At 37.6% G+C, this 21,434-nt stretch overlaps 1 protein-coding gene across 1 annotated transcript in view; it reads left to right on the top strand.

The window, feature by feature from the left end:
- LOC126371683 (lachesin-like) overlaps positions 1–21,090 on the top strand; it is a 46,871-nt gene extending 25,781 nt beyond the window's left edge. Inside the window, exons 2-8 of the mRNA XM_050016974.1 lie at positions 8,982–9,088; positions 9,500–9,685; positions 13,361–13,553; positions 16,048–16,176; positions 18,477–18,596; positions 19,473–19,643; positions 19,939–21,090. Coding sequence (XP_049872931.1) covers positions 8,982–9,088; positions 9,500–9,685; positions 13,361–13,553; positions 16,048–16,176; positions 18,477–18,596; positions 19,473–19,643; positions 19,939–20,198 — 1,166 coding nt within the window. The 3' untranslated portion in view covers positions 20,199–21,090. The remainder of the gene's footprint in view (positions 1–8,981; positions 9,089–9,499; positions 9,686–13,360; positions 13,554–16,047; positions 16,177–18,476; positions 18,597–19,472; positions 19,644–19,938) is intronic.
- The last annotated feature ends 344 nt before the right edge of the window (positions 21,091–21,434 follow it).

Raw genomic sequence — 21,434 nt, 5'->3', positions numbered from 1 at the left:
GTCCGGGTCCGGAGGAGTCCGGGTTCAATTCCCGATGGGGGCATTGTCAAAATCACTTTGTGAGACTGTTTTTGTTTGGTAAGAAAATTGCAGGCTTGAATCACCTGATTGTTCGAAAAAGTAAGATGATTCTGTGCTTCGGAGGGCACGTTAACCAGTTGGTCCCAGCTATTAGCCGTAAAAACACCTCCGCCATCCTGCAGTGGAACATCGTAGTGGTGGTGCGTGGTTTCATGCCCCCTCCGGTTGATTGAGGGAGGCCTGCGCCAGCAGTGGGACGTATATAAGCTGTTTATGTATGATATGACCTATCATTTAAAAAATCTTAAACGATGTTGTTTTAAAGGAGACGAGGTGTTACTGAAGGCAATGCACGAGTGTGGTATCAGAGGTCCTACGAACGACTTTTTTCGCAGCTACTTATCTAATAGAACATTGCGCGTATCAGCTGACGGGACGACCGGTGTGGAGGCAAAGGTCACACTAGGTGTGCCAACCGGTTCTGTGTTCGGGCCGATTGGATATATTATGCACGTAAATAGTGTAACAAATGTTATTAAGAACTGTCATGTGCTGATGTATGCAGATGACATGTGCATATGTTATGCATCAAAGAGCACCTCGGAAATACAAAAATATATTCAGTGTGACTTAGAAAATGTAACAAAGTGGGCACATGACAATGGCATCATCATTAATATGGCAAAAACTAAGTGCTTGCATATATATTCGCCCTATAATGTACATGCGAAGGAAGTTTCTTGTGGCGATATGCGCATAGTAGGACACGATTACGAATGTCTTCACAAAAGCAAAAAAGGTTGTAACTGCCCTTATTTGCAATATGTAGATAACTTTACGTACTTAGGGCTGATAGTTGAACGTCACTTTAGTTGGAAGAAGCACATAAGTGAAGTATGTATGAAATTAAATAGAATTTTGGGAAGGTTTTTTCACTTGAAATACATATTAGATAAAAAGACATTGTTTATGGTGTACTATGCTCTGGCGGAGTCTCTTATTAGCTATGGATTGAGTGTATATGGCCGCACCTTTGCTACTTATCTAAAGGACATCAAAAACTTGCAAATCAGGCTCATAAAACATCTAGTGTGCAAAAAGATTAAAGAAAAATGCAAGGAATCGACCTATTGCGATCTATTCCATATCTGTAAGATCTTGCCAATAGAATTGAAGAGCACCTATATGATTGCGATTGAAAATTACTTCACTGACAAATATAAAGTTCGGCTTAACAATAAATATTTGAGAAAAAGAGTAAGACATGGTAAGTTAGCACAGGGAAAAGTGAATAATTATTATGGAAAAAGATGCACAGATTATATGGTTCCAAAAATCTTTAATGAAATAGACTGGTTAAGGGAGGATGTCAAATTATGTAGCACCGCACTTCGAAAAAAATTAAAATCGTTCTTGCTGGGAAGTGGCGGAAGTGAATGTGGTGTGCTAGGATTGTAGTAAGTGGGACTCCGTGGTCTGCGCCATCTTTGTTAAATTGCGTAATGTCACAATTGAGTGCATACGTCGCCAACAAACTGCACTGCAGTTTGGCGACATATTTAGCTTTAAGTAAATTTTTGTACAAATTTTTTTACTTTGAATAAAAAAAAAAAAGAGCACGGTGGTGGAGTATAGATACTCCATACTCGTTTCAGTAGGACTTTTAGGAGACGCATGTCCCTGGGCAACCGTCTTGGGCAATTATGGCACCTATAAAAAGTGACATCATACTTCCGAATTCAGATTTAATTAACCTTAAATTACTAATGATCCAGCCTTATATGAGTACTTATGATCCACGTGTAAGTTTCTAGCAGCGTTTAATTTAGAACCTCATTTTTGGCACTCTATAAAAATAATGTTCAACAAAAGGCTTTTCTTCTCAGTAATAATATAGGAATTTAAAAGGTTCTTGCGCGCGGTTTTTGCCTGATATTGTGTGCTACTGATTTATCATTCGCGTGATGGCCGCAAGACGCTGTCTCCAGCGGGAAATATATGGCCCCTTTGAAGCACAGAAAGATGGGTAATTTCATGGAATTTATGAACGTATCTAGAATCGCAAGGTTGAAAATTCAGATGGAATTGTGATAAACATTGTATCCGTACAGCTATTATTGTAAAATTGTAATATTTATGGCCACACAATTTGTTGACTTCCTATATAATAAGACACTTACAGCCGAAACTCGCGTGTAAGTGAACACTAATTGGATTGCACTGGTATACTATAAAACCAAGTACTTATATCTAAAAACGTAGCTTGAAATAGCTCAATGCGTTCCGCAAAGTACATAACTACAACAGGCACTTGAAATAAGCTACTCAAGTTTCAAATAGGTACTAAGTCTAAAACACGTTCCGTTTCGCCACACTGTTTCTAACAAAACAATGTGAAGCGATTACACTTAGGTATACGACTTCGAAAAAACTGGACGGCGCAGTTTACGCCGAAATGGTTATACAAAAGCAATATCCAACAGTTTCTGTGGCACCCTGAACAAAGCAGGATATTTTGTAAACATTTTACTGCGTCCCAGTCTGTGACGATATTGTGGATGCTGTCGCTGCAAAATGGCACTTTTTACTGCCTTCTGCGAGACCGTTCAGCGTTACAGCCGCTCGCCGCCATAGATGCCTTTATATCGTAAATGCCTCTGCAACTAAAATTCTTGTGTCGACAACCGAACTGAACTAAACCTTTATTCCGAAATATTGACATTGATTTCCAATATAGGTAACATAACGTTATTCGAGCGATATCTTTTATCCCTTGTCACCATATGGTTCATCGTATCCATGATAAGACTTCGTATCAACATTGGCTGCTAGTTGTCTTTGACTGCTCGTGGCTCTGCCACCCCATAGGGGATTGTGGGCGGAGTTTATGTATATATGTGTATATCTATATATTATGTATGTATTTATGTGTATATTTTATCAACGTAACCATATTGAAACAATATGTTATCAATAATTAACCAACTGTATAATAACCAATACAGCTAACGCCATTAAATAAACCCCGACTTCACAGCATAATTATATAAACTTGAAATCAATTGTATGCCTAAATAATAGGGATGCTAATAATCTATAACTACACATAATGTGAGGGTAATACAATAGCTTATAATTTAGCTCTATTACAACCATAACTCTTGGCTTGAAGCACACTGGTAGTACTTATCCCCACACCATACCGCTAAGCTGGAAACTTAGCTTGGTTACGATGTCGGACAAAGTCAAACTTCGGACGTTAATTTGACCCTGAAAGTCGTAGAATATTTAACTTGTTAGAATATGCTGAAAGTCTTGTATTTACTTTACATATCCACACTATTGAACTTATATCGGTAACATTACAGAGGTATTAAACTTTTAATAGCAGGTATTAAACTTTTAATCAGATACAAGTTGCGAAGAAATAACACGCACTTGTAAATTATGTACTTATGAAATATTGCTGGTTTAGCTTCATGTCTGAGTAAAGGGTATTTTTTTAACATACTAACTTTGAAAACCCAAAGACAGTAATATTAATAACAGCAACATAAGCTCACGACTATATTCGTAATTGGGGCAGTCAGAGGCACATCCATCGCAAGATGACAGTATCCTGTTACTCCAAAATATCCCACTGCTGAGCACAAACCTCCGAGGAATGGGTGATTACGAGTATGTACCATAGGTATACCACCACACTACTCCACTGCGGATTGGTGGAGAAACACTCGGACCACAGTCAATTTAGAAAAGTTCGTTCAAAGTAAGAGTGCTTAATAAAATGCAAATAAGTTCATTTGTTAGTCTAACAAAATATAACTGGGAGTGGGAATGAAAGTCAACCGCAGTGTAAAAAAAAAATATGAAAACAGTAGTCAATGTAAAGTCTTCACGTTCGTGACAGACGATCAAAGTAGTGACTTAAACTGTTCCTCGTGTCTAAACAATTAAAACAGAAACAATAGTCTCGATAACAGAAATAGCAAGAACATTGTATATTCATTTCCGTTGTTGAGTATTATGAAATGTGCTACCTACACAAATACCGCCGTCACACGTGCCAAAGGTCGTTGTTTTAACTGTATTGCTTCTTCAAAAGATGTTACGACTGGCTGGAAGGAAGAAATAACGCCAGACGGAGAGCGACGCATTTTTTCTTTTTTACAACTAAATGTACAAAAGCAGATGTTTTATTTGCATGCAACTATAGTTGACGTAACACTACTTGCCCAAAGATTTCCAAGTGTAAAAGCATACATTTTCAAATAAATACTAAAAACAGACAGTCATCTACTGACTATGAATTGAACTATTACAACCGTCTATTAGCACAAAGACACGAGTATGAGCTTATTGACTGATGGATTAGTGGAGCAATAACCGGGTAATATGTCGACTTACGTCAATAAAGCCATAATTGGTTTCGTAAAGGCATTTACTTTCAGTCATAATCTTTCTACTACCATAAAAAATATTTAAATGGTAAAATCTTTATGATATTAATAATATTAAGGCATCTTAAAATAAATGAAAAGTAATTTAAAATAAGAAAAATACTTTTAATTTGACGCTTCCTGAATACATTTTATCAAAATGTTACCGAAAATAGCTGAACCTGAACCTGATGGTAGACTGAATGACACATAGCCTGTAATGGCTCCAATATTCAACATTTAGCCGCTTCTCTTGCTTGTGCCGGGTACAAAGCGGTTGATGCCAGCACGTTATGTACCGAGTGAGAGCTTAAGCTATATACCGAGCTCAATCAATCTCAGTTTAAGCTTTGTCTACGTCTATAATGTTCTAATAAACAGCCAGACAACCTGAGGGGTTTCGTACAAAATCCACCACCATACTACATAATCTCTTTCCTTATATTGGGTGTAATCTTGCTAAGTACATCACTAAAGTGTTCTCAGGAAATTTCAAACATGTTGTAATATAACCGACTGTTGCACGTGTTAAGCGGAAGAATTTATTGTAGAGGAAGCGTTGAGTACTATCACTTGCAAAGTTATGCCTGAACCTCATGTCTTGGCTACGGCCGAGTTGGAGTGGTTACTTGACACTTTGTAGGCAGGCGAACGAGGTTGGTGCGGCCGACAGTATCGCGGTAACTTCGCTACATTCCTGATAAGCCAACAGACGACCCACAAACTAATGTCACTGGAACTTACTCCGTACGCTCATCGCTCTTCCCTGTTCGTAATTTAAGCTAGGGATGTGTTGTACCTCTGTTGCCATCACAACATGCTAGCAAACGTATAGCTTCCATAACGAATACCAAAGTAAAACAAAAAATTAATGCAACATTTTACTAATATTATAAATGTGAAAGTTTGTGAGTATGGATGTTTGGATGTTTGTTACTCTTTCACGCAAAAACTACTGAATGGATTTAAATGAAACTTTACAATAATGTAGCTTATACACCAGAATAACATATAGGCTACATTTTATAAAGATATTGTGTGAATTGTCCAAAATGTGACGATAAGTGTCAGGTAAGTAGGAAAAATCTCTCATCTGCGAGCAATTCTGGCGTGCGCTGACAAAACCGTTACACATATGTAATGTAATGTATGATATGACGGAAATGTTTATCTTAAATGGTCCTACAAAAAGCCAGGCCTATAATTAGTAATCTATATACGATTTTTTTTAATATTAAATTTAGAGTCTATACCCTAAATTTAATCATTTAAAAAATCGGAAATTCTTACCTTGGAAAACGAAATCCACGCGGACGAAGTCGCGGGCGGCTGCTAGTAAGTAAAGTCATAAGTAAACTGTATTAACGCTTTTCTCCAACTCTATGTTTGATTCAAGGTTAGTATTTAACTTGTTAGTCATTAGTTTGAATATGTCCAAAGATTGTCAGTCATTAGGTTAAAATCAGTCGATATGTTCAAAATGTCTAAACTCAAAAAATGTCGACGAACATGGAGCGATTACTAATCGCGGGCGCGCGGTAACTGTATCGATCTAAACCAAAAGAAGAAATAAAACAGTGTAATATCGTTTTTCATAGACCTGAAAATACAATAATACTTATATTACAACTAAAACACAGTAAATAAAACTTAAATAAATATTGTATAAATAAATAATAAACTCATTGTCTCGACTAAACTACCTATCAATAAACATAACAAATAAATATAAGTTAAACATAACATAGGTACTTAATAAGTAGGTGAAGTGAGTATTAAAACTCGTGATAATAAATTGAGGGTATTATATCGTATTTCATTTTATGTTTTGGTTGAGAAATATTGTAGGTAATTTTATCGTTACACAAATATAATTAGAGGTTACTCACTGACTAGTTAATAGGGTAATACAAAAATACTGTATAGGCATTTATATAATTTACCTATTAGACAAAAGTAAGTAGTTATTATCCAATAATTTTGTGTCTATTATACTCAATTGTAGCACGTTAGTCGTTAAACCTAACGTAACCTAACCTTAGGCCCAAAATAAGTTGAAATTCATAAAAATCATATGCCCTCAGCTCTAAATTACACGTCATCGTCTTTTGACTCACGTCATCGTGTGTCGACATTTTCTGGCTGGGCTACTACGTCGATTTACTCTCCGTTCATTGCGTAGTAACACAAGCACTAGTTGTCGTTGGGCGATACCAAAGAAGCAATGAACTACGTGGAAAGTTTTATAATACGATCGTTGCCTCAGTAAAACTATTCGTTTCGTGCATATTTCGATCCCACCGGCTATTCTCTATTCCTGAATGTAGGGTCAACTCTAAACGAGTAAAATATTTTAGAAAAGTTGTCAACACTGGCCGGTTTCTTTTTTAAATATGTTGGAAAAATAAAATGACCGTTCGGCGGGAGATCGTTTTTTGTTTGGATAGAGGATATTGGAGGATACGAAAAATACTTAGATTTAGCTTTGGTTAAGAACTTTGTAGTCGTAGCATAATCCAAAATAAAACAAAAGACGTGTCAAAATAAGTACATCATTTTATACACGTTACACTTAGAACCAGCGTACATTGAGTCCTGCCCATAATCCCTTACGAGTAGTAGTAGATACGAGTAGAGTCACGTCAAGTGGAAAACCCGAGCCACACAACACATAAAACTGCAATTAGGATCCATTTTTTTACTAGTGTGGCATACAACAACAAAAACAACATAACACAGCATCTTGCCTGCATTCCTGAAGGGGTAGGCAGTGCTGTACAGCATATAATACACCCACTCATCGCCAGATATTTAGAGGGAGAGTTAACTGGGCACAAGTCCTGAAAACCACGTGCTATCAATTATCTATGATTCATACATAAATATAATGCAACAAAAACAAATATCCCACTGCTGGATACATTACTCTTCTCATGGATTGAAAGAGTACCTACAGCTCATTCTCTACGTTTCACCTCTGTAAACTACAACACAGACAGCATTCAACACCATACAATCTTTTTACCACATTGTTTCAAACACTTTACTGGTTACAGTTTCCGCGCGTGTCTCGAAGTAGGTTCAAAGTAGACAGTTTGTATTTTATAATATTATTCCTCTAGAGAAGGTGTCAACTTGGAAAGAACCATTTAAAAGTTGTTAAAGTCTAGCCTAGCTTATACTGTCCCAGTGCTGAGCCCAGGCGTTCCCTTTACGACAGATAAGTATATCGTATAACTGCACTAAGCTTTTAACTCCAAGTTACGAAGATTCTTGAACATTACTTTTATTAACTTGCTGCGTTGGATTCTGTTGAGCGACGTGCTAAGAGGTTGATCGGCGACAGGAAGCTGGTGGAAGCCAAACTGCATAGCCTAGACCACCGCCGTAAAGTCGCCTGTCTGTCGGTTTTTTACAGATTGTACTTCGGGGAGTGTGCACAGGAGCTCCATCGGCTCATTCCACCAAGTCCATTCCATCTGAGGACATCCAGACGTACGGCGGGTTACCATCCTTACTTGGTTGACATACCACTAATCCGCACCAAGCGCTTCGCTTCATCCTTCATAATGCGCACAGCCAAGGAATGGAATGGGCTGCCGGCGTCGGTGTTCCCTGACTCTTATAACCTGGGGTCCTTTAAATCACGGGTGAATAGGCATTTTCTGGGTAAGCTCGTTCCAACGTCGATCTCTTCTTCTTGTAGAAGAACGAAGTCAAGAGCAAACCCATCTTAATTAAAAAAAAAAAAAAAAATTCTTTTTTGTGTTGGCTTCATTTGGGCTTTAGATGTTCTTCGGGATATTTTCACTACGAGGAAGGATTATCATGGAGAGATCATCGTTATCATCTCCTTAGCATTATCCCGTTTTTTACAGGGTCCGCTTACCTAACCTGAAGATTTGTCAGTTCCGGTTTTTTAAAGAAGCGACTGTGTGCAGATACACAGTCAGCATCTTTCAACCAACCCAATATAGGTTAGGCCACATATCTCCGAAAATGCATTTCTCGGGAATTTGGGTTTCCGACCTCTCGTCTGACCTGCCAAGCCTTGAAGGGAACCTGCATTGGTCATTCCTGTCCTGCGATGAGCACGTGATAATACTTTTAATATAACAAATCAAATATACTTTATTGCACAGAACTACATTTAAACAATCAGACATAACACATGAATACAGTAAAATTTGGGCGGCCTTATTGCTCTAGAGCAATTTCTTCCAGGCAACCACCAAAAGGAAATAAACATTTACAAACTTGGATGCGGGATAGTGCAACAAAAAATAAATATCTAAAAGTACTTAAAACTAAAGTTAACATAATAAATACTCTATACTATACGTACATACAAACGTGAATTCGAAATCAATTTCGAAAATCATTGGATTGTGCTCATGCTGGATACAAACCTGCGCCAACACAATGGCAGCCGAGCTTTCTGCCAACTGGTCTACCACGACTCTTGAGAACTCGTTTGTTTAAATCAGTTAATAAAGTAAGTAAATAATTGTTTGTCCCCAGGTGGTGTGGAAGTGCCAGAGTTTGGGGAGCCCATCACCAACCTGACGGTGCCCATCGGCCGCGACGCAACCTTCAAATGTATAGTTGTCAACCTTGGAAACTTTAGGGTCAGTATTACAGTCAATACCGTTATTATACAAACAAAGAAACAAGCTGGAGATTTAATATTTATAAGCAAAAAGAAAAAAATATATATTTCTATTAAGTGTTCATAAGTATACATCAGGTGGTGTGATTATGTAGGTAGGTAATACTTTCGAAAGCACATAATATACTGTACGAGGAAAATAGCTGCCCGTCGCTTATATACTTTTATAGCTAATCATGTTGGAGAGATCTCTTATGAATTTCTACAACATCACCAGCAAACGCGTTCCAAAAACGTACTTACCGGAAGAAACCGCGTATACTGACTGCGATAACCAAAATCCTCGTCACAAGCAGTCGGGTTGCTTCAACCCCACTACCCACACAACCCACCGGACCTGCAGATGTACTCATCTGCTCCTTTGTTCCAGGTCGGCTGGGTGAAAGCAGACACGAAGGCGATCCAGGCGATCCACGAGCACGTGATCACACACAACCCTCGCGTCTCCGTCTCCCACGCTGACCACTCCACTTGGTACCTGCACATCAAAAGCGTGCAGGAGGAGGACAGGGGACAGTACATGTGCCAGATCAACACCGACCCTATGAAGAGTCAGGTTTGTACATACATACACACATAAACTCACGCCTATTTTCCACCGGGGTAAACAGCACTTGTCTTGCTTCCTTCACATTCATCAATCGCTTCATACACGCACGCCGGTTCAGAGTAGATCGTATTAAACCTTTTCTAAGGACATCTCCACATATATCTCCATCCATCCATCCATCTACATAAATACATATCTTATAAATTACTTTTAAATTAGTTAAAAAGTCCTCTAAACCGGCAGGCTACATGTCTGTCTTTGATGAGAGTGAAACAAACGAAAGTGGTACATCAGGATCGTAGTAAATAGAATTCCGTGGTCCCTGTCTACCCCAACGGCAAAAAGGGGTAATCTTATATAGGGTGTTTGTGACATAGTAACGACTACTGAGGCAGATGATTCAGACTATGATTCTGAGTTAATATCAAGTTGAATTTTCCGACGGAAAATTCAAGATTTATTTTTAGATTTTTTAAATTATTTTCTATCCTATACTTTTGCGATAGAAAATTTCACTTGATATTAACTCAGAATAATGAGCTGAATCATCTCTCACAGTATTCATTACGATGTCACATACACCCCATACAAGTACCTGCAGGTAGGACAAGTAATCAGTAATTATACTGAATTAGGCATTCTGTCTAGTTATACATACATCGCATCAACAATGTATCCCCGTGGAGGTATATAGGGTGTTAGTGACACAGTAACGAATACTAAGGGGATGGTTCAGACCATGATTCTGAGTTAATATCAAGTGGAATTTCTTGTCGGAAAATTCATGAAAATTGTTGTGTTATTTTTTAATATTTTCAGTTTCAAGCTTTTGCGACGGAAAATTCCAATTGATATGAACTCAGAATCGTGGTCTAAATCATCCCTCAAAGTGTACGCTACGATCCATAATACACACATCCTGTATATGTATGTAACTTGTAAGGTAATTAAATAACATTTTATTGCTTACAATTTACAAGACATTTATTAAACTGCCAACAGCGTCTATTCAGACAGCATTCGATAGTAAATTATACACATTGACTGCAGTGATAAATACGTATAGATAGATTACATATATGAGATTACAACGATATCCCCGGCAGAGTTTACGGAGTTCCTGACATACAATTTTCGCTCTCATGAAATCTTCATACACCCTCGCTAGTTTGGTGCTCTCGTTGGGCTGACCTTTATATAAACGCTTTAAATATAATTGCGGTGCGTTCGCCAGGTTTTTCCCTTTTCTTATATTTTGTTAAAATAAAAACCTTGTAAAAAACCTACACATTGTCACTGTGATCTTGTTGTTCACCGGCTTGCTTCTCAAACTGGACTCGCACCAATAAGTTATTAAGTTTTCACTAACACCGTTGCCTCGACCTTTAGGGCTCAAACTGGATGACAGCGGCAGCGGCGAGGCGGCGACAGCGGCCGATGTTCCGTTCTTGATGCCAGCGGACAAATCGCGCGGTGTTGTGGCGGTATAGAGTTGTGTCTCGAATGAACGCGATGTCGAAACGGCGACAACACATTTTCAATTGTAGTCCTTTTGTTTCGTACGATTTATTATGGGCAAAAGAAGATCTGAATCCCTATAATGAATGAAGGAAACAAAAAGGCGAGTTTCAAACGCAGAGACACCGCTCGACTAGAGCGCACCGCTCGTACCCCGCTCGCCGCGCCGCTGCCATCGAGAACATTTCAATATAAGTCTTAGCATTTGAACGCGCCGCTCCCCACACCGCCGCCGCCGCCGCGCCGCTGCCGCTGTCATCCAGTTTGAGGCCTTATAGACGGCGATACTGCTCACCACCTATCACGTTGGTCTAACAGAATGCTCAGTGCGATGTAGGTACTTAGTTCATCTTGCGATGGATGTACCTCTGACTCTCGCAATTGGGATATAGTCGTGAGCTTATGTTATGTTTAGCCAACACATACAGTCCTTGCCAAAGTTTAGCAATTAGTAAAATCCTTGTTTTACGCTAACGTCAAGACAAAACGATCGCTTCTCGCGTTCTTTATCGTTTATACTTAGTGCCATTAGTGGTAGGGAGGGTTACGACGTGATAGTTAACTTTTTCTTCAACTGCTCCAAAAATAGACTAATCTGCAATCGAATACTGTTGTTTCTGAGAATAATAAGTAGTAGGTACATCAAGCGCACTACTGCTACGAGTATTATTAAGCTTCACAAAAACAGTTTGAAGTGCCTCTTCTGCTTTTAAAGTGTACTTACTCAAATTATAATTTACATCAGTCTATCCCGATCCATATATTATGATCCATAAATAAATACAATTTATTTCACATCTGTATTCAGAACAAAAATAATTACGATACTTTTTTTTTGACGTGACTTATTGTAGATTTGCCGCAGATGGCATTAACTACTTGGCCGGACAAATGGGGATCGTATACGTGTAATTACGATCCAGCAGTCACAAATTTCTTTAAAGAACGGCTTTTAAACAATCTGCATGCAAACGCAATCAAATTCGGAAATATAACATCTATCGAAAATATAATTTATCCGAAGTTGTGTGTGGTATAAAATGATCCGTGAATATGACACTGCGAGCAAGTACGGTAATAATCATTTCTAAGTTAAAGTTTAGGTATTTCGCAAGATGTTACGACCAGAATCCTGGAGACAATCGCGAAAGTACGAAGATATTATTTTTTTATTATTTTATAGATAGAGAAAGTAAATATTTCCAGAGGTCAGAGCAATTCATTACTACCAAACAACCAAACTGTCATTCCTCTAAACGATTAACTGTACACGGAGTAATTTACTTTGTTGATAATTTATTTCCAATCAAACGTAGCTGGGATGCTACTAGCAATCCTATATTGAAATGTTTTTACCTTAATACATTGAAAAAAAACAGAATGGAAACAAAGCCTCAATTCACATCGAACACAAAACCAATATTCCGGCCTATTCGACCCTTATACGTTCACATCTGATTGCCTAGACAGTTTTTCAATACATATTCTGATATTACGTAACAACCTGTGGTAAGAACCAATTTTGCTATCAATCGCTACGATATTAAATTGTCAAGTATTATTAAGATTATGCCAAATGCTGGGCCTATACTTCACTCTTTACTACGAGCATGTAATATCACAAAGAAAACAAAAAGAAAATTCAATAGAACGATGTTTTCGTAAATCTATAATACGATTTTGTCTGTGAGAGTTGTCAAACAAATTGCCTATTTAGTATTCGTCGCCTTTCATCCAGTACATACACAAAACTGAAAAGGTTTCAATTAGTTTGAGAATCTGATTATGGACTCTGACGCTACCCGAAATATAATCTCATTCGTCAGTCAATCCGTGTCTGAATTGCTTCAAAGGACGGCTTTTGAGCAGCAGAATCGATTAAATACAGACAGACCAACGTTATTTTTCCTTGTTATTGTTATGAAACTTCGGTCCCTTTTATAACTGAAATTCCAATTAGGCTAATATAACATCTAGCGATCGAAGTATGCAGAGCACACAACCTTCATTCATCTTCATTTTGCTATTATTTAACTGGTAATTAAATATTTAGTTTCATTCGAGCTTTCAGGTGAACTTCTCAACTGTTCAGAATGTATGCGGCCTTTTAAATGTGAAATTAGTCGGAAATTTCTCGTGTTTCGTCTTCACGGTTTGTTTCAGATGGGCTTCCTAGAAGTAGTGATACCGCCCGACTTCATCCCAGAGGAGACGTCGGGTGACACTATGGTGCCAGAAGGTGGGACCGCGAGAGTTTCCTGTAAAGCTCGTGGGATCCCGCCGCCACGAGTTATGTGGAAACGAGAAGACGGCCAGGAGATAGTGGTGAGGGACCACACGGGAGCCAAGACCAAAGGTAAACTGCAACAAACATCGCGACATTCTTTCGAAAGAAACTTGGTCCGTGGTCGTGAGTCGATGCTTGCAATTCCCCCGAGAGTGTTAGATTTTCCTAAGACAGTAGCTAGCACAAAGTTGAGTGTCCTATTCAGTACCAATTTGCGGTCGTTGTCGACTTGCTGAGATCTCGTATAACTCTAATTGTCTCTATATGGGGAAATGAGATTACCTAACGAGCTACGATATTACTGTACGAAGTTTGCATTTAACTAATGTAGTGGGAGATAACGTACAGTTTAAGAATTAAGATGGTCTAATTTACTTATTTAAATTTGTTTATATCTCACGTTGAGAATTATAAATCAAAGATAAGAACATCTGAGTTGACAACATTTCTATACAAACAAGCAAAATGAGACTCAAGACTAAGAATATTTAAATAATAGGTAGGAGGTTGGTCCTCGTATAATAATAAAGTAAACCCAAAGACTGTGTAGGGCACGAAATCTCAATTCGTGCCGTTATTATCCCTTTTATTGCGAAGGGCTTAAGCATTAGAGTGGAGTTGTTCCACAAATTACCGGTGTAGAATGGCAATCCCGCCGCCAACACCCGATAAAATCAACATTTGAACACGCGACGCGACTCTGAATAGTGATTGAAACTTCGTGTTTCTTTGTACTCACGAATTTACTGCAGGATATTAGTAGTGCGCTCACTTCTTCTTTGATAGATTTCCACCAAAGTTCATTTATAAGTAGGTTAAGCATGAAAATCTAAAAATATAACATAACATAACAATTACTTTATTGCACAAACAGGAAAAAACAAAATACAAAACAAAAGAGAAATAGAATAGTTATGTTAGTTGTTGTGTTAGTTGTTATATATAGTTCATAAAACAATCTTATAATAATGCAGATATTATTCATATAATGCACATTTGAGTGCAATGATTGACCAGAAAATAACACCAAACTTAAGCGTGAAAAAAATCATTTGTCTTGGTTTATTTGAATGGCGAAAAGAGGGCATTGTTTTTCTGAATATGTATAATAATACGAACGTCTGTGTGACCGCATTCGGGCCGCACAATGAGCCGAGCGGCGACTATTCTGGGATGAGTTTCGCGTCCAGTATTGTTTAAAGTTTGTCGTAATTAGTAGAGTTCTGCGTTGAATAGACTTCTAGATCTCATTGTACGAACTCCGGAACCGCTTGAAAATAGTTCAATGGAAAAAACCTAGAGCCACAATTGATTTCTTTGCCGAATTTAATTATCAAACATTTGCCATGAAGCCGGAAAAGAAACTTGTTGAAGTTAGTTGTTCTATGTTACAGTGCTTCAGCAATCATAACTTTTGTGTTCTAGATGTTCTCATTTAATATTATTCCGTTTCGTAAGAATTCTCTACGAGTATGGCGCGTGGAGGGATTCATTAAAGCAATTACTCGCGTTACATAAATACCTTTAAGCCTGTCACATACGTTTAACATACGACTCACAGCAGGCATACTAATGAAAAGGTCTAAAGGATTTCGGGTGCATACTCACTAGGTTGTTTTTTTTTTTAAATATATCTGCACTAGTGATGTGCCGGATCGTTAAAAATGTATATCCGCGGATACGGATCTGAATACGGATATTTAGTGTAAAGATCCGCGGATACGGATACGGATACGGATCTTTATTTTCTTATTCGATATTATTTGATTGGTGTCGGCACCCGCGACCTTGAAACGATAGTTGACGTCTTCGCTCGCCGCAACGTCAGGCAGGACACGTTTTAACTTGATATTTTATCTTGCTTTCATTATAAAGATCTATCTATCTAAATGTTAGCTATATAAAGGTGCTAAATATTTGATTTTAAGAAATAAAAACAATCTGAATGGAATTTTATAGTTTTTTATTTAATAATTCTACTTAATCACCTGAAAAAGATCCGCGTGAAAAGTAACGGACACGGATACGGATTTTCCTTTTATCTCGGATATCCGCGGATACGGATACGGATATTCGGAACATCACTAATCTGCACACTTAATCTTTAATATAACATATACGTGCATAGCATGCGCCCACAAACACCACCGGGTTGAGTAAACTGAGTAATTTATTTCTATATACTTAAGGAAACTCATGCCGACTAAAATCAGGCCTAAACTCCATAACTAATAAATAACATCCGAACCTACTGACTCCAGAATAAAATCAGCTTGATGATACCAAAGTATTGTGTTACCATCATATTCACATAAAATTACAAAATTATACTTCTATGAGACAAATAAAAGTATGTTAAAATCGTTCTTCTTTTGTTTCACATAGTCACTAAATTATTATCCGAATACTTGGACCGAATGATTCTTCTACGAAATGATAATTGGACACTGTTTTATCCCTACAAAACAGAATTAATTCCTGCGTACTTTTCACGTTTAGGGGAAATAAGACCAATACAATTTGGTAGGCTAATATAGTAATCAGCTGTTCTTATTGACCGCAGTGCTAACGTATCAAGGCGAGGTGCTGAAGCTGAGCAAGATATCTCGGTCGGAGATGGGCACGTACCTGTGCATCGCCGGCAACGGGGTCCCGCCCACCGTTAGCAAGAGGATCCACATCAGTGTCCATTGTAAGTCGTCTATCGTTTTTTGTATGTCGTTTTCATTTCTCGGGCCTATGGAGTCACAAACTTTTGGAAGGCGTACGTGGAGCCGAAGCCAACACATAGATGCCCCTTAAGACTTATTATTATTGCGTATGCAAACAAATATCCTGCGTGGTTCATATGTCTACTTTAAGCTCCCTCAACGAAATCTCTGCCGCATCAGTTACACTATGGAGCTCCGCTATGCCGCCTGGGAACCGAGGGGGCACTCTTTCACTGCGTGAGATAGAGTTTCGTTGTGCTCGTAGTATTGTGCCTGCGGATACTTAAACATTAGACAGAATTACGGTTCACCATATATCACGTTGGTCTATTAAAGCTTGGTAAAATGCGGGTATGTAGGTCCTCTGACTACCCCAATGGGGAATATAGCCGTGAGTATATTTTATTTAAAAAATAAGGTAACGGATGTCGTGAAAATGGATAAGAATAATCTGACCCTTGAGGATACCGAAGACCGGGCAAATTGGAGGAGATTATCGCTTGTTGCACACAGAGACGGGAAAACCAGACTAGCTGACCTTATTTTGACATGACTTATTGTAGGTTTGCCTCAGGTGCCATTAACTAATCAGCCGGATAAATAGGAAGCGCTGAGGGCTCTCCCCTGCTTCAAAATTTAGGACAGGACGCCTGAACCTACCTAGATTCTGTACCTAGCCGGCGGCGGCGAAGTTTGGCTACGGGCGGCGTTGTCTGGGAGGAATATATTTGAAAGAATCAGTCGAATCTAGTGGGCCGAAAGCGATAAACGCTGAAAGAGGGAGCACGCCGGCGGGGCCGTTATCGGGGTTTTGAAGTATTTATTGTCGCGATCTGATAGGCCGCCTCTAAGACCTTTATTTCACAACAGTAACATCAACCTTCTAGATTGTGTATGAGACCGCAAACAAAATCCTACGTGCATGTCCGCTTGTCTTATCCCTCTATGTGCATCAAGTTTTTGTAAGAAAGCGGACCCTGGCAAACGTTGAAGATTATTCAAATTTCCACTATTACCTCCTGGCTCCATAATCACCAAAGCACAGCCAAGTTGATGGTTTTAAAAGTATTGACTCGCGAATCAAAAAGAGCCTGCCCTATTTTTACCTAAAAAGTAGCATGGAGAGGAACGCTACACCAACAAGAGCATGACTCTTAAATTAGTGATGATGAATTATTTAGTTATCGACAAATTATAATATGTATAACCAAAGAAATTGTGATTAAGAAATAAAGATGAGTACTTATTCATGAATGAATAATTCAAATTAAGTTAGCGTAGGTTAGGACAGGTACACAAACAAGAAATAAAATTACAATGAATAGACCCACGGAGAAAAGTTTATTTAGCGCCAAATTTTTTTTCAGGAGAATTTAAACTAGAAACTGGTTTACCTGTAGGAAAGAGGAATTATACTTAATTACATAGTCCGATTCCGTAATTAATTTAATCAAAGCCTATTTTATCACGGATTTAGAGACTTTAAACTCAATATTAAATGCTAGCCTCTCAAATTCAAATAGATCTTAAACGAAACATGAACATTAACGGTATTTATTGTTTATTAAAAAAATACTTCGAATTAGCGTTGCCTTCAAATTTATTTGATTCATAGTACCTTTTAAAGATTCACGCACTTCATTAAACTATCATTGACCCACTTAATGTACCTAGTTTACTATGCTTTCTTATAATATATTTTGGTACATTTGCGTTTTTGTAACCTCTTATTTTTTATTTTGCTTGAAGTGCTCGCCTATAATTAGTTAGACAATTAGACTAAATCATTTAAACGACTTCCGTGGTCCAGTGGTTGAGCGTTGCACTCACGATACGGAAGTCCCGGGTTCGAATCCCGGTGAGGACATACCACAAAAATTACTTTGTGATCCCTTGTTTGATTAGGACATTATAGGCTGATCACCTATAATAATTGTCCGAAAGTAAGATAATTCGCGCTTCGGAAGGCACGTTAAGTCCCGGTTACTACTCACTAATGTAAGTACGTAGTAGTTACATGAGCCATGTCAGGGGCCTTTGGCAGCTCATTAGTAACCCTGCCATCAGGGTTGATGGGGTTGATAATCCACCTCACAACCCACACGAGAGACTAAGAAAACTAAATCATTTAAATGTATGAGTATATTGCTGTAACTACCGTTGATGTAACAAGTAAAAAATGTCTTCATTAAATGACGCAGTAGCGACCACGGAATCATTATTAAGTACCTATATGAATATAGTAAATTAATGAAGAGTAATGATGTTCTCGTGTGTACAGTCCACCCTGTGATCCAAGTGCCGAACCAGCTGGTGGGAGCGCCGCTGGGCACCGACGTCACCCTCGAGTGCTACGTCGAGTCCTCGCCCAAGTCCATCAACTACTGGGTCAAAGATCCTGGTAATGAACAACTTTATACAGTACACACACATACACAAGCACGCACAACCTCTTTCTTCTTCTAATTAAAATACCCTTCAAATAACCTTTTGTTGTGTCATAAGACAATATGCAGTCCCTATCAACTAAATAAAACACGTTATAGATTTAAACAATGTGTTTCAACTCCGCTCAGGTTGGACTATAAACAATTATAATATCTAAATTGAGATGTGTAAGTGGTAAGCAGGTATTCTTAATTTATACTTAGTACAGTAAGTCTCGAATGATATTTAAGTATCTATCCTATCTACTTGTTATTGTAGTTTATTTAGTCCTACTCCAATTTTGTTTAAAAACTATTCTTATGTAAGTGAATGTTTCTCAATAAGCAAATCTACTGTATTCTTTTGAGAAATAAAGCATTCTAAAACTTAAACCTTAGTCGCCATTTATTGGTCAGCAAAAATTTAGAATCGATCGCCATCGACTCGCAAAGAAGAATATTGCTAGTTATATTTTAAGAAACATAACTGAGAGCATGGAACACTAACCAAATCCACGCCAACTGTATCACGAATAAGTATTTCCTATGTATTTTAAAGCAATAAAGAGTATACAAACAAACAAACAATACTTCAATACATCAAACAAAAACAATATTAAAGGAACCCACTCCCTTAAATTAATCAATTTGCCAAAATGACAAAGCTAATACCAATTTGATTAGCAGCGTGCAGCATCCACGATAAAAGCGAAACAAATTATAAGGCAGCCATAAAACTCCTAGGTGTCTGCGCGAAGTTTTTACATTTTTCATAAAACTTCGCCGTGGAAAGATGAAATTCTAATATTGAATTTGAAAGCAAGTGTTTTAAGTAATAAATTGTTCCTCAGGTGAGCTGATAATACCTTCGGACCATCACGAGATGACTGTCAGACAAAAGTCCATGTTCGAGGCGGAGATGACGATGACTATAAAGAACATAAGGCGGGATGATCTTGGGAGCTATATTTGTGTTGCCAAAAACTCTCTCGGAGATGTCGAGAGTAAGATAAGATTGTATGGTAAGTGTCCATCTGCTTTAATTAATTTGTCTTTTGGTTAGATAGTGCCCGTCTTAACGATGCGAAATTGACAAAACAACATCAAACAGGCTGAGAAGTAAGGGTGGAGAGAGATTTTAGATAAGTGTTTACCTATTAAATTTAGGCACACTATTATAAATAATTATTACAATTTAAATTTAAGTACACTGACTCGTCTGCTTTAATAAAAAATATTTTTCGTCGATGAAATTGATTTTAACATTATATGTCTAGAAAAATTATAAGATATGACACCAAAAATTTCCCTTCTCAGAAATCCCGGGTAACGACCGTCACGTGTACCACTACCCCGAAGAACGGGTGACTTCAGAGGATGACTATGGGACTGAGGTGTACGATGATGACAACTCGGTGTCAGATGACGCACAGAGCAACCGCGTCCCCGACCGCGCCAACAAGTGGTACGCAAACGATGGCAAAGTCATAGTCTCACAGAATTCTGTGTCTAGTATATCTAATAAATATCTGTGGATGATTCTTTTTCTCCGCTCCTTGGTAATTTTGTTCCATTAAACATGATAAATACTGTACATTCAGTTATCGCAGTTTGTATGAAGCGCTGTTTTATTAGGCATCGTAACGAGAGCCAATTTCATTATTCCTACGAAAGAAATGTATCTACAGAGGTTTTGTATTTAGCTTTATTTACTCGTACCAGTATTACGGCCTTACTTCCTTGGTTTATTTACATCTAATAGGGTGATAGATAGATACTTTAATTTTCAGTAAGTACGTTAGATTTTTTTTAAGATATTCTTACATGATATTCCATCAGCGCGTAACGTGATAATAACTAGTATTTAATAATGTACATAGTATATATAAGTGAAATATCTGAACCGTTGTAAGATTATTACAATATTTAACATTTTGGATAACTACTGTTGAATAATGATCATTTGTGTATTTGTCAAGAGTTATTAAGCAACTGTTTATATTGAATTAACGTGAAGCCGTGTATATTGCTATTATTATTTTAAGTAGAAGAATTTATATTACCTATTTATATTTACGAAAGTTTTTATTGAATATTTTAGAAACTTGAATGTAAATATTGAAATGTAAAGCGTAAAATAGAGGATATATGATAGTTATTTGTTTCTGACAATGACGTATAAACGTTTTAATATTGCCGAACGTATTTATATGGCCTAACACGTATTTACAAATTGTTTCCGTGCTTCGCCTCGTATTGCAACTTTGTAAGCTTTCAAATACAGCATTGAACGTAAAACATTGCTGTATTCACATAAATATTATCGACGCCGCCGATACTCCTATATTACAAAAATAGTCAAAACTGTTTTGAATCTTTCTAGTTTGAATTGAATACCTAAATAATACATGACTACAGAAATAAGCTTACAAGTTGCATTACGGGCACTTTACTTCATGCATGTCTCTATAGTATAGTGAGATATAAACTTCTAAACAGTGTATGTTTACATCCAGATGGTTACCAAAAATAAAACAAAGACATGTACGATTGCCTTTCTTTTTATATATTTTTTTCACAAACACCTATATCGTTCTAAACACTCTCAATCTTCTGACCTCCTCGAAAAAAATATGACGTGAAGTGAAATTATAAATAATTACCTATAAGAAAAATGTAACCCAGAACATATCAAAACCTTTAACAAAACAGTTGCAGCTCTATGCTAATGATTTCAGGGTTGAGAACAGATAATTGAATTCCTCGTTAAACAATTCCCATATTTTATGGTATAACTTTGAATATTTTTACGC

The sequence above is a fragment of the Pectinophora gossypiella genome, chromosome 2, assembly GCF_024362695.1.
Source record: "Pectinophora gossypiella chromosome 2, ilPecGoss1.1, whole genome shotgun sequence".
Lineage (NCBI taxonomy): Eukaryota > Metazoa > Arthropoda > Insecta > Lepidoptera > Gelechiidae > Pectinophora > Pectinophora gossypiella.
This window is presented reverse-complemented; position numbering and strand designations above follow the sequence as displayed.